Source organism: Lissotriton helveticus, chromosome 8, assembly GCF_964261635.1.
Source record: "Lissotriton helveticus chromosome 8, aLisHel1.1, whole genome shotgun sequence".
NCBI classification, from domain to species: Eukaryota; Metazoa; Chordata; class Amphibia; order Caudata; family Salamandridae; genus Lissotriton; species Lissotriton helveticus.
The window spans coordinates 309,523,248-309,541,093 of record NC_136069.1 but is presented as its reverse complement, the minus strand read 5'-3'; the positions used below and the strand labels follow the sequence as shown (position 1 = coordinate 309,541,093).

Sequence of the window (17,846 nt, the reverse complement as noted above, 5' to 3'; positions counted from 1 at the left end):
AGATGTCACTCTCCCTTTATCCTTGCATATTTTCATAAAATGCACAGAAGTCTGAATACTTGATCAACCGTACACGTGTGGGCTCTGATCCAGCCTGATATGGTATTAAAACATTATTGTCATCTATCCATGTGTTTAATCTGTTCAGAAGCTGTCTGGCATAGATGTTTTGTAGTACATCAATTAAACTAACGGGGCTATAGTTCCCTGTTTTTTGCTTTCTCCCTTTTTTATGTATACAGACTATTTCAGCCCCCTTCCATGAGGGTGGGATGGGCGCTCCTGAGGCTATAGCATTAGTGACCAGATTAACATAAGGTTCTGTATCATCCTTGAACAAATCCCCTGGCAATTTATCTAATTCAGGGGTGTTTCCCTGCTTGACAGTAGCAATTGCCTGCATTGTTTCTTCCAGGCTAAAATGGGCTGTGTGTGGCATGGTATTTGCAAAGCACTGATATTCATAAGTGAGAAGCTACTATTCTCCAGCATACTATTATGCTATTGGATTTTGCAACCTGGAGAAGATCACTCCAATATGTTTCCTCCCAACCCTTTTTTGCGTTAGCTAGCGTTTTCCTTTAATTATCCCTGGCTACCCTTATCAACTGTGCACTCCCGTGCTTTAGCTTCTCTAATAGAGATTTATTTGCCTTCTTGCAATCCAAGGTGTACCAGGGTTGCTTTTGGATTTAGTTCTTATTTTGTGTCTCTGGCTTCCTCTAGTAGCTCTGGTAAAAAGGGGTGTTAGGTTTGAAACCAAAGATTGATGCACTGCCATTGTTGAGATTCCTGATGGAGTTAGTTCTACGTAAGGGCCTACATTCTCAGCAAATGTCGTGTAGATGTTGGTCATGGTCTCTATGTTATCTGTAATATGAGGCCATTTGACCAGTCTACAGTTGTTCCCTATCGATGGCTGTATTAATGATGGATTTAGGTTAGGTAGCAGTGCTTCTTTATCAAAATGCCCTGTTATTTCTAGGCAAAGGGGGCAATGATCACTATCCTCTCTTGTATCGATCTTGAAGCCAGAGATCCTGTGCCAACTGTTTGTGCTGTGCATACGTAGTCTATCTTTGATTGGGCTCTGCCCTTTTAAAATGTGTATAGGGTAGAATTGTCATTCATATTGTAATTCAGCCTTTCCATTACACGCCCTTAAATCATTTTCTAAAGAAAACTGCATTAGCTGAATCGCAGCTGGAATGCATGCAACCGACGGACCTACATCTAACTGGGGGAGGCCCCTACCTATATCCTCCTCCTCCTTTATGGCTTCAGACCATTTATTGGTTCTTATGTACAGTTGAAGTCGCCACATACAATTACTGTATGGTGTGGTTTTGTGCAATCAAGAGCACTATTTAATAGATTTACAGTCTGGGGAAAAAAGGTTATATCTGTTTATAGACATTAAATAGATGGAGATTGGTCTTTTCTTCGGTATCTAGACTCATGCCAAGAATGTTCTGTGAGTCTACGTTGTGAATGCTAATTCCCATAGTCAAAGTTAATTTGACCCAGAGTACCAACTCCTCTGACAGCCTACCATTCAGAGATGGAATTGCATTTCTGGAGTATGTTTTATATCCCAATTTAAGGGGTGGATCTACAAATCATGTCTAATGAAAGAGGCAGAGATGGATTTGCTCGAAATAGTTATGCCAGTCTGGGTCCACAAGCTTATATTTGAAACATGACAGATTCCACGAAATCATGGCTATGGCTATATGCTCTAGGGTCACTGCTCTAGAAGTAATAGGTTGACCTTACAACTCCGCTTCGGCCACTGTACTTCAGATTTGTTCTTTGCTGACTTTATACTTTGTCAATTGACCAGCTTTGTCTTCCAGGGTCAGAGCTTTGTTGCCCACATGATTCTGAGTTTGTTCTGTGTTCGGATTTAACTGGTTTGTTTCACTTAGTCAGTCAACGACTTCAAGGTCTGACATACCTCGGTTCGGCACCGATCTCCACTTCACCTTCTCTCTCTGATTCACCCATTTCTCTGCCTCACCTTCTTTTTTCCACATCTCTCTTATTTCTCCATCTCAGTCTCCATTAATACACTCACCATCCTCCTTACTTCTCAGACCAAAACAGATTGCCCACACATTACGCATCAAAGGTTAACGCATCCATGGGGGTATGGTGAGGTGTAAGGCTACCATCTGAAGATGGCAGACCCTGTATTCCGAGCTACGCTTCCAGCCCCATGCCACCCAACAAAATCAAGCATTTCAGCAGTCATCACCATGGCCCTGAGGTCAGGGATGGATGTGCACTTGGCCTTGAACTCCCCCCGAGGTGTGTAGACCTTTGAATTGACCCGCTGCTGAGGGCCCTGTGGACAGGTATTGGTGCTGGATGTTTAGCAGGCCCAGTCACGCTGCGGCTGAGAGGTGCATTGGAGGAGCGCCTGGGTCACCTGCCTGCCCTGTGGGATATCTGCCCCCAGTACGATGTGAGAGGTCCGATTACAGTGGAAGAGGAGTGAGGACGGGGATCGGATGTGGCTGGGCCCGCCATCAATAAGGAGAATTGGCAGCTCGACAGGAGTGGTTCTTGGACTTCACAGCAAACTTGCTCCAACAAATGAGGCAGCTTGACACCCCAAACCCCGGGCCCAGGAAATGGCATATATTGCTGCTAGTGCTCTGGAGCAGAAGCAATGGAGAGGACACAACAGTGGGCGGGACGTCTCGGGTGGGCCACAGGAACTCTGTCTGCCTCCTCCCTTTTTGGGAGAAGGTTTAGCGCTGGGTCCAGATTGAGTGACTTCCATCTATTGAGCCTGGAGGCACTGACTGGTGCTGTCACCCGCACCATACACTACCACATTGACACTGAGCGGGCCAGAGTTCCATCAGTCAAGCCTGTTAATGCGAAAAGCAGGAGTTAGACAGCGTGGAGGTATTGTCCTGTTGAGTGGTGCCAGTATGCCTGGAGAATGTCTACAACAACAAGTTGTCACATACAGAACCCCAAACACATCTTCACAACATCGTTTCTGGGATCTCCTTGACTTAGGTGGGGACTGTTTTCTCTCGCCTCAGCAGGGTATGGATTACCCTTACAATACACCATGGTCAAAGACAAGAGGTCTAGCCAGAATCAGGGCAAGATACTTAAATTCACAAAACTCACCTCTGCTGCAAACAGGCAGGAATGCCAGTGTGCAGGGCTCCCAGGGGCCGATGAGATAGCAAACTCAGCTGCCTCCATATTTCAAGCTATACAGGACTCGAGTACTTCCCTAGAGGGCAAGATTGATAAATTGAGCCTTGACCTCTCACTGTTCCACCAGGATCTCTGGATCACAGTCAACAGCGTGACCGAGGAATAGAGTCAGATCTTGGAGATGGAAGGCTCTACCAGCACACTTCAAGCTGCAATGGCTGCACTCCAACATAGGGTAAGGCACGTGGAGGCAAGGATGGAGGATGTAGAGGGCAGGTCCAGGAGGAACAACATATGAATTGCGGAGAGCACTCGTGGAATAGATTATTTACTGGCTCCCAGCATGGTATCTGTCATCTTGTTTTGTGGTTGAGCGTGCACATTTGGATGTCTTTTACCACCGTATGAAACTTGGAGATACGTAAAAGCATCCTTTCAGCAGCATTCTGGAACATCTGCAGCTTTCATAACTGCTTTTTGGGCATATTAACATAAAGACCATTACAATTATCCATCTTGGAAAGAAATAGGGAGGTGATTATGATCTTTCTACTATTCTCAGGAATATAGGGCAAGATTTTTTAAATCACTTTGAGTAAATAGAACCTGGAAGACGTAACAGCGTTGACTTGAGCCTCGAAGTTAAGTTTATCATCGATGATCACTCCAAGATTTTTCGCCTTTGTTACTGAAGTGGGTACTGAACCTAGTTCATGCGGCCAACAGGCAGAAGACCAGTTATGGAAGCGATTACCGAACAGAATTATCTCAGTCTTACCTGAGTTCAATTTAAGGCAGTGTGAAGCCATCTAGGAACTGAAGGCCATCATGCAGTCCCGAAATCAACTAACAAGAGACACTCTGCTTTTGTGAACAGACAGAACGATTTGGGTATCGTCCACATAAGATGTGAAATATAAATATTGAAAAGAGTGGGACTAATTGATGAGCCCGGCAGGAATCCGCAGGGAAGAGAAAAGGAAGGAGATTCATACATGCCTAAATCTGCTGACTGGGATCTGCCTGATAAAAAGGAGGAAATCAGCGATAGTGATTTATCCTTGATACCCAGAGAGCTCAAACGATTAAGTAGATGCTTGTGGTTGACTGTGTCGAATGCTGCCGAAAGATCGAGCAGGATGTGATACGCTGTGCCCCCTTCATCTAGTACTGCACTAATTTCATTCATGGCTTTGATTAGGCTGTTTCTGTGCTATGGCCCAGGCTAAAGCCAAACTAGATGTTGTCCAAGAGATCGTTTTCATGTATGTAGTTAGCTACGTGAGTATCCATGACGTTTTCCACCAGCTTAGCCGGATGTGGAAGATGCAAGATTGAGGCCCTTGTCCAAATTGAAGGAAAAACTCTTCCTTGAACAGAGTTAAAAATGGTGGACAGACTTGTTCCCAGGGTTTCGAGATCTGTTTGAAAACCATGGGGGTGAAAGGGTCCTGAGGAGAACTATATTTATCCTGCTTGATCAGAGCTATAATCGTATTGCTAGAAACTGGAGCAAATTCAGTAAATGCTGGGGAGCTGGGAATTCGCAGGTCATTAGGTTCTCGTACCACGGGCCTAGGAATTATTTCAAAAGTGAAGCAGACCTGCTCAATTTTTTTATTTTTTTTTAAATCGTATCTAAAGTATAGCAGAAAACTTGGGAATGCTCCTTTACAGCTTTGTCTGAAAGGGTGGAGAATTTTGTTACCACCTGAAAAAGTTTCTTAGTGGAGTTTTTAGCTCCTCAATTAATTTAGAATAGTAAGTGCACTTTTCTTTAAAAATAAGATCTTTGTATTTAGATAGCAAAGTCTTATAGAGGGAAAGTTTCTTCTCGTTGTATGGGCTCTCCAGTGTCTTTCCTGTCTTCTACAATTTTATTTTTCAATCCTGAGAGCTTCCGAGAACCAAGGAGCAGAAGTGACTATTCTATTACTCGAGGATTTTTTATAAGGTGCTAATCTATCAGATACGGTGGAAAGCCAATGATTAAACTGAGAGGAAGCAAGTTCTACATTGTCCGGCAAGTTAACTTGAGAAAGCGATAGATGGTGACTGAGCATGTTATTATCAACCTGCTTTGATTTTCGATAGCACGAGTTAGATCTATTTTTAGAGTTGGCAAGATCAGGAAGGGAGGCCTTAAGCTTGAAAGTAATAGCCTAGCCGTCAGTCCAAGTTAAGAGTAGCATCTCCTTTATATTAATTGAAGTACTGTTGGTAAATATTCAATCTAAAGTATGACCAGCCAAGTGCATAGGCTCTTTGACCGCTTGAGTTAAGCCTGCCGCACTCATGATATCTAACAGTGAGGCGGTGTTATTATCTGCTACCGCCTCCAAATGAAAATTAAAATTGCCTAAGATATGGAAGTTATTTTCAAAAGAGCAAGATTCTAATAAGTATCACCCCTTTGAAAGAGAAATGGTTGGCTATTTTTAAGTTAAAAAAGAAAGCTTCACAATCCTGGGAAGAAATGGATTCAAAGGAAGCCTTGTAGGTATTACCATAAATCAGCGCAAGCTCCCCTCCTTTATTGTGTAGTCTGTCCTGTCTAAACCTTAAGAACCCAGGAGGGACAGAAATACAGAAATCGGGACTACCTGCCGTGTCCACCCATGTTTCCGTAACTAGGAGCAGATCTAGTCTCTGAGAATCTATCAGCTCAGAGATTTCGAGTCTATGCTTGGGGAGAGGGCGTGCATTAATAAGCGCTCCGCGCGTAATCAGAGGAGAGTTTATATTAGGTCCCGGTGCCATTAAAGAGTGGTTGGTGCACGGGGCGTGGTGAGGGTGTAGAGATTGAAGCCACAGTTTAGATAAACGGCAGGCTTCTTTGGCTGTAATAGACGTAAGTTAAAACATAAACATTTGTTTAACACAGATGGAGATGTGGTGTTAAAATTCCGTAGCTCCATACTAGAATATGACAAGAGCGTCAGCGCATGGGTGGAAAAATGGGAAGCATCTCTGGTGCTTGGTGCGATGCGGTCGCAGGCGGGCTTGCCTTTGGCGCGCCTTCGACACGCTCTCCACTGCAAGTAGCCCTCCCTTGAAGGGGGCGTGGGAATGGCATAATCAAGGATTCAGGGAAAACCGTTATGCCAAAGCAAACGGGACTTAAAATCGGGGTCCAGCAACGCCCGCAGCGGTTACAGGCTCCCTTGGAAGAGCTGCGTACTGGTAAAGCAAAGTAAAAAAAATAAAAAGTGAGAAAATAAACTCATAAAACGATTAAAAACTCCCTCTAAAGATGGCGCCCGCTGTCAGGGATCCAGCCACATCCAAAAATGGCAAGACTGCCTACAAAGAAAAGAAAGGGCAAGTGTTGCTCAGGAGGAGCTGCATGGATGGGCTCTCTACTGCGTTAAGTAGCCCTCCTTTGAAGGGGGGCGTGGTCATGGAGTAATCAAGGATTCAAGGAAAACCGATAGGCCAAAGAAAATGGGAATAAAAACCAGGGTCCAGCAACCCCTGCTGCTGTTACAGGCTCCCCTGTAAGAGCTGCATCCTGGTAAAGCAAATTCAACAAAATAAACTATTAAAAACTCCATCTAAATATGGCGACGGCTGTCAGGGATCCAGGCACATCCCAAAATGGCAAGTCTGCCAACAAGGAAAAGAAAGGGCAAGTGTTGCTCAGGAGGAGCTGAGCTATATGCTTAAAGTAGAGATGTGGGCAGGGGAATCACTGAATGGGGGAAGCTTCCACGGTGCGCCAGGATGAACGGACGGAGGTGCCGCTCTGAAGACACCACACTGTACGGCCCAAGACTTCCACGCTTCATGTCCCTGGGGGACTCCATCAAAACTGAGACTGGGACTGAGACAGAGATGACCTGAGAGACTGCAGCCCAGCTGACCCTTTTACATATTACCATACCCACAGCCGATATTAATTATTAGTTACTGTATCAACGGGTGCTTCTGCCCCCCCCAACATAGTTGATGCTCCCGAATCTGTTTCTTGGGTAATTCTGTGTTGACTTTTATCATTTAGACGACAGATGCTTCATGGGGAGAAGTGTAGGGTGGGGGTGGGGAGGGGGTGTTCAGTTGCGGCAAATCTTTTGACGTTGGTTCTTGTTTTTCAGGGCAGTCAGAACCCTCTTCACAGTACGCTTCCCTCTCCAGCTACTCTAAATGGCCCAGGACTTGACCCCTTGACCCTCTTTAGGGCTACAACATACTAACCTCTAATGTTAACAGGAATAATAAGAAGATCAATAGAGAGGCGGCCATGTGATATGCCACATGGTTCCACTCCACAGTCCTAATGTTTTAGGAGACTCACTTGTTGGGAACACAATGCTCCTTCTTAGGTAGACACGGATAATCTGGGGTATACTATGCAGGGTATACTATGCAGGATATACCCAGGGTTCTCAGAGAGTAGCTATCCTTCACAAGAAAACATTCCCTCTGCTTGTCCATAAAGTGTCCATGGACCCCTTGGGTCGCGCTGTGACTGTTACCAGAATCTTGGAGGGTTGCATGTGGTTGCTCTTTAGCGTCTATGCCTCCCCCACTTGTTAGATTCCCCATTAGAGGTAGGTCACAGTTGCTGACTACTTCAACCCTTGGTTTCACCATCTTAGGTGGTGACTTCAATGCCATAATGGACACTCAACATGATACAGATTCCTGTTCGGTGACCCCCAGATCTCTGTGCCGTCATACGTGGCTTTTTATTTACTTTTGCCACCTCCACCACTCCAAATAGGCAGTACACATACTGCACCCCGCCTGCACTGCACCTCTTCCTGTCTAGATTACTTCTCACCCATTCTACAGACATCAGCAATATGATCTGCACTCATATACTCCCAAGGCGACTATCAGACCACTGGACTATGTTGCTGTCTGTTGTTAAGGAGATGGTTAGGGAGAGGGTACCAGGCCGTCTGAATGCCTAGTGTTTCCTAGATGATGCATTTAAAGAATATCTCAAAGGTATTTGTACTGACTATTTGGACTTGAATGCGATGCACTTACAGAATATCTCTAGGTTACTATTACTGACTATTTTGACTTGTATATGTGCGCAGCCTCCTCTCCTACCATGCTCTGGGAGGCCTTTAAAATGGTTCTAAGAAGAGAGTGCTTTTTTCATATACATGTGGTAAAACTCGGGAGCGGGAACTCCCGCACCTGGAGCACAAGGTTAGCCGCCTGGCATAGGCAGCAATGGCCTACCCCACTGAGGGAATCCTGCAGCAGTTTGAATCAGCCCGTCTTACCTCCAAACAAAAGCTCCTTGACACAGCCCACCTGGGCTGGCTACATTACCAGAGATGGGTATACAATCTGGGGGACAGAGCAGGAAAGATACTCTACTGGCTCGCAAGCGCGAATAGAATGCACAGCTTTGTTTCCGAGCTGCATGCCTCAATAAGAGAGATGGTTCGGACAGCGGGCCCCATAGCGGCTGAATTAATTTCCCATTTAGTGATCTATAGACTCATCAGCCTCCTCCCTACCTGAGAGAGACAACCCCATTACACAGGACCTGCCAATGAGAACACTCTCAGAGGCAGACAGACCGGAACTCGATCTTCCCCTATACACAACAGAGATCCAATTGGCACTTGGGGAAAACACCTGGTCCTAATTGTTCCTCATTTGAACGTTTCAAAAAATACTCCTCCCTGCTCCCCGTTAATCCCCAGGCACTTCCCTCCCCCCTCTAGGAGTGTACATCCACCCGACCTATCTCTTTAATTAACTGTAAAATCTAATATCCTTGCCCAGGTTACAGTTTCATGCCCAATAGAAGCACTAGGCATTGCCTTCGAAGCTTACATTTAGCCTTGACCAACGCGGACGAGTTGCCGCATGATAGTGCACTCCCCCTAATTGATATAGAGCGCACTTTCAACACAGTTCACTGGCCCTTCTTGCTGGCAGTCCTCTGAAAAATGCAATTTGGAACCCAATTCATTCAAAGGGATGAAACAATCTATACAGATCTGTGGGCCCTAGTCCGAGTCATCCGGGTAATCACACCTGTGTTCCCTATCAAGAGAGGTATCCAACAAAGTTGACAGCTCTGTTAGACCTATTAGCCTTAGGGTGGTCTTCCCCAAACTTTTTGCCTGCTCGCCTCCTCTTTTTGCTGACCATAGGACCCTGAACACTTTTACCACTGCTGACCAGTGTTAAACGTGCATGTGCCTCTCCCCTAAACATGGTTACATTTGATTTATCCACAACTGGGATATTTAATTTATCTGTAAGTCCCTAGTAGAGTGCCCTACAAGTGCCCAGGGCCTGTAAATTAAATGCTCTAGTGGGCCTGCAGCACTAATTGAGCCACCCATATTAGAAGCCCTTTAAACATGTCTCAGGCCTACCACTGCAGGGTCTGTATGTACAGTTTTACTTCCACTTCGACCTGGCATTTCAAACCATTTGCCAAGCCTTAAACTCCCTTTTTATTACACATATGTCACATATGTCACCCTTTAGGTAGGCCTTAAGTAGCTCACAGGGTAGGGTGATGTGTAAGTAACAAATAGGACATATACTTTTAAGTTTTGCATGTTCTGGTAGTGGAAAACACCCAAATTTGATTTTCTCTACTATAAGGCTCACTTCTCTCATAGGTTAACATTGGGAATTCCTTATTACACCTTTAAGCTGTAATTTCTGATTAGAAAGGAGTAGCTTTGTCATGTTTTATATATTTGGAATGGTAACAAAAAATCCTCTTTACTGGTAAAGTTGGATTTAACAATACTATTTTAGAAATGCCACTTTTAGAAAGTGGAAATTTCTGTGCTCCTTTAGCGCTGTGTAAATGTAGCCTGTCTCAAATACACGCCTGGGGGGATGGGGGCTGACAGCATTCCCTCTAGATAGTCACACACAAAGAAAGGTTAGGTGTGTCTGAGTGCCCATCTGCATCCTGATGGTTCATCCTGGGCAGGATGGGAGGCAAGAACTAACACACCTGAATAGGCAGTGTCCTGTGCCGACACAAAGGGTGGCTATCCCACCTGTAGTAAGTCTGGAGCCAGGGCTGGAAAGAAAGGACCTCTGTGCACTTTAAAGACCCTTCTTTTAAGTCACCCCCTACTTCAACGGCACAACTCAGCCTCTGACCCCACCAGATCAGACACTTCTGACCCTTTAAAGAACCTTTGTCAGAAGAACTGCTGTGCTGCTGCAAGCACTGTCACTCTGCTGGACTGCTGCTCTGAAAGAACTGCTTTTCTGCTGTGCCTGCCCAGCTGCTCTTTGACCCTGCTGAGGGAAAGATGAACTTTGCCTTGAACCCAGCGTGATCTCCAAGGGCTTGTTGGCTTGCCTCCTGTTGCTTGAGATTCAGGGATTTCAAAGTTTCTGCTCCTGTGCCTGGTCTAATGGAAGTGGACCCAGATACTTGCTCCAGAGAAAGACGCATCTCCAGTCTGTGTGGAGACAAACCGGTGCATCAACCCTGTGCAGGGAGCAGAATCAGCGCATTACATTCGGAACCAGCACACCACATCCAAGAACCAACATATTGCCGCCGCTGCAGTGTGGAAAGATCGACGCAACCCCTTTACTGCATGGAGAAACCTGAAGCATGATCTACGGAACCAACGCCTCTCGGCTGGTCGCACCATCTTTGGAACCGACACATTGCCACCACTGCATGAAGGAAAACGACGCATTACCTCGACAACGGGATAGACATTGACGCATCGGTCGTCTGCATCCCACATCTCGCTGCTGCAACAAGGATCACAGTACTGTGTTCAGAGGGCCTGTGAGGCTCCTGTATTTGACCCGCGCTCCATCACAGTCAGCCTGAACTCTTGACTTTGCTCCGGTCCAACGTGACCAGATAACCTGCATTGGAGCATAGGGCTTCTAAGTGCTACAGACACTTGTTATATCTTGACTTTTACTTCATGGATTTTTGTTGTATTGGTTTAGATTTATATATAAAATCCCAATCAATTTTTTCTAACCTGGTTTGGAGTCTTTTTGTGGTGTTTTCATTGTGTTACCGTGAGCTAGGCGCACGCATAGTTTACACATTGCCTCCTAAGTTAGGCCTGTCTGCTCAGTGCCAAGCTACCAGAGGGTGAGCACAGGATAATTTATGGTGTGTGGCTGACTTACCCCAACTAGGATTGTGGTCCCTACTTGGACAGGGTGCATACCTCTGCAGCTAGAGACCCAATTTCTAACACCCTCGCAGAGCTGATACAGGTGGACACCAGGGTGCGTAGTTTCCAATGGAAAGGGAGGCATGAATATCATATTTCTCTGTATGCAGACAATATGGTCCAGCAACTCCACATTACCATTCCACACCTCATGGAACTTCTGAGCATTTAGGGGGATGCTTCAGGGATTAGAGTGAACTGGTTTAAGTTGACTGTTGTCCGTATATGGGGCAAGGTGCAGTTGGCATCAATGAAGACCAGGCACCAGGTGGCAGGAGACAGTTTTCAATATCTTAGTATGACAATCGCCATCTCAAAACAGCACTACTGGGAATTAAACATAGTTCTACTGTTAGCGAAGGGAAATGGTGATTTAATGTTGTGGACCTTCCTGCAGTGTTCCATGGCGGGCAGGACGCGTTATTTCAAATTATTTCCCTCACTTGCTTTCTGGATGTTCTGCAATACTATCTTGTCGCCCACTTTTTTCACAGACCTGCAAGCACACGTTAACGCTTTCCTTTGGGCAGAAAAAAAAGACCCAGAGTCTCCTTCGAGAAGTGCCTCTTATCACCATACAAGGAAGGGCTAGGCTGGGCAGATGTCAAATTGGACTACTGGACTTCCCAGATGAATAATATAAATTATTGCCTGTATGTCGATAGGGAGGACCCTGTCACCAGCTGGATCTGATCAACCGCCATGGCATGCTCACTCTACTATACAGCAACGCCCCAACCCCCTCACCCTCTGTCTCCCATTACGAGACCTCCTGTTCTCTGCTGATATGCTGACCTTAAACATTTCTAAACCACATCAAATAGTATGGCAAAGTCACAGCCGCAACACTGCTGTGGTACGGCACATTTGGCCAAAACAGCAAACCACTCCAGGATTACCCGTTGGGATTTAATTGGAGTCTCCAATCTTTGGGACGTTTGGACGCAAAGCAACGTTAAATCATTCCACAAATTCCTCCTACATTCCTCCCAATTATAACAATAATTGAAGTTGAGACATGTCCTGGGCACTTACAAAGATAGGTTCAATGTGCTCTCTGAATATAACCCCCTAGAGTTAAATTAATGATGGACACCCTGAGAAAGGGAGGTATTTCTAGGCTCTACAAATCCCTTGTAACACACATGCCTGATCCCCTACAGCAACACAGGGCCAAGTGGGAGGCGAGTCTGGAACCCTATAAGGACAGTGAGTGAGCTGAGACGAGGACGGCTCCCAGGCAACTAGCTATGTGCTTTCGCCTCATCCAGTTTAAATATTTTCATCAACTCTCCTACTCCCCTGCTCACCTGTGGCGGATGGGTCTTACTGGCAGTCCTACAAGCCTTCATTGTGATTCCTTGCCAAGCACCTTTTATCACACTATTTGGGAGTGCCCAGTCATTTGCACTTATTGGCAAGCTGTCAGCAGAGCCCTCACTAGACCTGTGGGGAGGGTGTCACCTGGAACCAGACACAAAAACAGCCCTGCTGGGTATCATGAACACCTTAGAGGAAGCAGAGCACCACTCGAGCCATAATAGCTATGGGCTATTTGGTTGCAAAGTGGGACATGGCGTGCCATTGACATGATGCCTGAGCCCCCACTATCACCGAGTGGACTAGTGAAATGAACCATTGCATTATGTTAGAGAAGCAAAAGAGGGGTGCAAAAGAAATATTAACATTTTGGAATTCCTGGATTCAGATCAATGGAACACTGGCTTAGTGTCAGACCATCTGTTTGAACTGCTACTTGTGAGGGATGGGAGTGTAAATCAGCAAGTAATTTAGTTGACTGTACTAGTGGCTGGGATAAAACGTACCGACTCAAGGCACATATTTTGTGTAATATTTTATTTCAATGTAAAATCAATTAAAAAAAAGATATATAAAAAAAAAGTGAACACATCCTACTAATACACTCATGCGCCATCTCACAGACATAGGCATGCACACACACACATCCCCCGCTGGACCTATTCTCTAATATGAGGAAATATGCACTGCTTCTGCTTGTGTTGTACTAAATATGAGCGAAGGCTGCATTACTGCTGCCGTGCTGTACCTGTTCTAGGTGTCTGAAGATGCATGCAAAGCTGCCATTTGTGTTGTACCTGTTCTGTGTGAATGAGTAAACCTGCCCAAGTGCTGTTGTCAAGGGTCCTGCACCTGCTGTTTGCATCAAGGAAGCTTGCATTACTTCAACCCATGCTGTCTTTAAGTTGCTACTACAGTTGATTAAAACTCTTCTCACTATACAGAAGTCAAAGCAATTGGTGCTGCTAATGTATGTTTTTAACTAATTTAGACTAAGTAATTTGCACCTGAAAATGGGAGAGGGCAGGAAACGGTTTAGTTCTGAAAGGTTACTAAATATATAATAAACACTGCAGGAATGGATATAGAGTACATCCTGGATCTGTTTCAGACATCAGAGGCACATAAAGTAGTGAATCTTCATAAGAATGTAGTATAGTAAAAATAATTACCTTTCACGTTCCATTTCCCGGAGATGGTCATTTTTAATGGCTTCTATCACTAAGGTGGTGTGTGGATCATCCTACAAAGAGAAGTGGGGTGCATAAAAAAGTAAATTTATTCATGAACTTAAATTTGCTGTTGTGAAGAAGGTCTGATACATCTCCTGATGATATAGAAGTAGCATGTTTAGGAACAAGAGAGGGTGTCATCGCCATGAGCAAGAGCATAACATTGAATCAATCTCTCTCTCAATATAAAGAGAGTACTCATACTCTGAACTCTAAACACACTTGGACATCTTATTATTTGGATTAGGACAATAGTTTTCCGAGTAGCGCGTATTGTAAAACCACTGGTCCTTCTATGTCTAATTATGATATTCATTCATACCAGTAAATTATTAGGTGTTTAAACAAATCAATAAATACAAAAAGCTAAAAGGAAGGTGAGGTGGTCTGTGAATATACAACAAACAATCAAAAAGCCACTTAGCAAGTACGCAACAGAAAAAAACCATTTCTATACTATATAACCTTCTGATTAATGTATGGGCTATCTCTTCTATGTTTGTAAGAATGCAGATGTTTCGCCCTTCTTTCATAAGTTTTAAAGTTTTCATCAAAACTATTTTTTAGGACACTGAAATCTATGAAAAGAATAAAAAATAAACTAAAATGAAATATTTTTAGGACGAATTGGAGGTCTGGGGTGGTTTTTAACAAAGATGTACCAACAGAAACACCTACTGCGATTACTGGTGCCGAACAATCACCAGAAGAGTATCAGCATAGGGTGTCAAAGATCATTTATACTAAGGAATCACAAAAAATGTGAGGTAGGCACTAATCTGAAGCTGTAAATTGCTAAAAAAATATTTAAAATGAAATAGGGAGGCCTATTTAAGACTCAGAAAAGGATGGTGTTAGGAAATCCAAGGAGGGACTTTACTTACTTCATTAAGAAGAGCAGTGTAATGAATGAACAGGCGAGATTCCTGTGCAAGTGGGTTGACAGTGCAACGGATCATTGCCCCCTCATAAGAGTCTCTGTGGGCAATTGGCACCAAAATGGGATAAAGTATATTATATGCTATTTCCTACGTGGAACAGAAACTATATCTTCATAGTGCTAGAGTAATAACCCCAAAAAGTATAACTAGCTTGAAGTTCATGACAAATTAAAAGTAGTCGTAAACAGTTAAGTTTTCAAATGCTTTCTGCTAAGTAGAAGTGAAGTTTGTGAGCGTAGGGTAATTGGAAGAAGATTCCTCTTTTTGGCGGCTGTTAAAGGAAAATCCCTCTTGCAAAGTATTGGCCCAGAAGTTTGAGATGACAAGTAAATGTTCGCCACTAGAGTGTAAAGGTCAAGTTGGAGAATGAATGCCATATATACTGATTAGAAAGGGAGGAGCATGACCATAGAAAATCTTATGGATAATGACTAAGAACTGGAAACAAATTCTATATTCAACCTCTAAACAGCGGAGTTGAAACAAAACAGGTATAATATAACACTTTCTAGATGCATTTCACAAAGGAAGCTAGCAGCTGGATTCTTAATCTGCTGTAGTTGTCGAAACTATTTTTTGGCAAGACTAGATAGCAAAAGTTAGCATACTGTAGAACAGGTTAAGGCTGCTCATTAGAAGCCCCTATAACAGAGGTTTCCAGCTTGTGATTCTGGTACCTCAAGTTTAGAAAAACGTTTACTATTAATTGCAAGAAGTTTTCATAAACAAGTAGTAACCACTGTGTGGTATCTTGCCTTCTTCTCTACTCTGTACTTTCTTTGTGTCCTGTACTTTGCTGCTTGTAAGGGCTTCTAATGAGCAGCTTGCAATTGGAATTCTGCTTATGATTTTTAACAGTGTTTACTGGGAGAGGGAGCGGACTCATAGTAGAGGGCCTGGAATTGATGTTTCAAATGTTTGTACAGTAGTTTATGGTAACCAGTATATCAATCTTCGTGGGATTCAATTAATTAAAAGCGTAGCCAAGCAAAAGCAGACAAAATGAAGGATGTTAGGCATGTTGCTGCGGAAGCTTGTGGGAATTCACATTGTTCAATGCCTGCGTGCTATCAGCATGTATATAAAATTGCTCATTCATGTTTTGCTGTGCAAAATCCAGCAGGGCAATATGTTTGTTAAACAATGAAGTGGATAGTAATTGACCACTGTGGAACTTCCCAATTTATACGGTTGCTGATGACAGATATCCTATTGAAAAGAGTGATTAAATATACAAACTAGCTTAGGGATCAGTTGAAAAGGCCAAAAGCTTTAAAATCTTTGTTGGGCATCGTTTAAAAGGGAGAGCAGAGTGAATAAAATGTATAAGGTCCCCTACTGTTACTGATCTTAAACACAAAGCGGCCCAATTACGAAGTCGGGTGTACCGCAACCGGCTGATCGTCGATTGCGGTCTGCTCGACATATGTCATTGCGGTCCGCACGCCTCATAATGATGCGATGGGCGGAGGGACCGGAGGAGCCCATCGGAGCGTTGGAAACACACATAATCCTATAATAACGGCGGAGCAAGCTGCGACCCGCCATCGAGATTATGATATCATTTTTCAACAGCCTTTCCATGTCGGCCTTTCTGACATGGAAAGGCTGTCGGAAAGTGACTTTGGGGCCCCTATTAGGGGCCCCTTCCCACCTAGCCCTCCTCTATGAGGCCGGGAAGGCACCTATGGTGTCCCCTTAAACATCCCTCCATCGTGTGGCAGGCACCAAACACACGGTGCAGGGATGTTTAAAAACATCACATTTTCAATGGCACCTTGTGCTGTGGGCCTTTTCTGCCCGCTGCACACCTGCCATTGAAAAATGTATGTTTCCGACTACCCATAGGGCGGTTGCATCCACATTGTGCAGTTGAAACCGCTGACCTATGGTCGGGCGGTTCTAATCCGCTATGGTGTCTGGTGGACGCAAGTCTGCTCGACATCGTAATCAGGCCCTAAATTTCATAATTTTATGAAAGTAAGGAATTTGGACATCCAGGGATAACAAAATGATCAAGATTGGATTTGTTGCAATGATGTATCCATTTGCTTTCCTATCTATGCAGTAGTATTTTTTAACATTGCAATTTGTTTGCTGGTTTGACAACAGTGGCAATGAGCTGCAAATATATATTGTTCTCATTGTGGTTATATTAAAAAAGCAAGATTATGTTGTTCCTCTAGTGTCAGGGTTAAAGAGTCAGAAAGACCGGAACCAACTGTACCCCAGCTGGGGTTTAGAATTGGAAATCCATATGTTGGATTGTAATGCCCTCACACACCCTTTCAGGTGTCATGCTTCATCATTTGAGCTGCTCCTCTTCGGGTCGGCGGTGCAATACCCAACGGGCTCCCTATAATAGGGGCACTTTATCGGAGCTCTTTTATCCAACAGCCGTATGGTGAAGTGCGGGTGTGGGGCCAGAACTGTGTAGATGTAGGAAGGTGCTTAACATAGGGCTCGGAGTACCTAGAAGGACAAACTTTTATTCTGGGGGTCTCCTACCCTGAGTAAAAACAAATAACAAGGCACTCCCCCAAGTCTAATGTCTCGAGTTAGGGTGTCCTTGTTGAAAAGTGTAGGTCAACATGTTTCTCGCTATAAGTTCATTCTATTTGCTATTCTTTAGGACCGGAAAGAGTAGACTATCTACAACTGGAATTTGTGTTATCGAATTTTATCACAGTAAAAGTATCTACTTCTTAGTGTACCTGTTTTGACCTGGATCTACCCAATTCTGTAGAGTACCCAGGCATCAAAAGTATCCGGTGGGTCACGCATAAGGCTTTGCTCCTATGTGTAACTAAGGTTATGCATTTTTAGCCTAAAACACGACCTACCCACTCCACCGGGTCCGGTTAGCCTGTATAAAGTGCTCAACCAAGGGAGCGGCGCAGACCTTACAACTGACCCTGCTCCTGTGTTGACTTATGCATGCATTAACTTTCAGGGATGTTTGGCTGATATAAATCAGGGTGCATGGACATGTGATGCAATAGATAACATAA

General features: G+C 44.3%; 1 protein-coding gene across 2 annotated transcripts in view; it reads right to left on the bottom strand.

Annotated features, from left to right (window-relative positions):
* Positions 1 to 17,846, bottom strand: part of IFT88 (intraflagellar transport 88) — a 473,307-nt gene that overhangs the window by 293,873 nt on the left and 161,588 nt on the right. For both annotated transcript variants that reach the window (XM_078657075.1, XM_078657076.1), the window contains exon 13: positions 13,835 to 13,905. In XM_078657075.1, the coding sequence (XP_078513201.1) occupies positions 13,835 to 13,905 (71 nt within the window). The remainder of the gene's footprint in view (positions 1 to 13,834; positions 13,906 to 17,846) is intronic.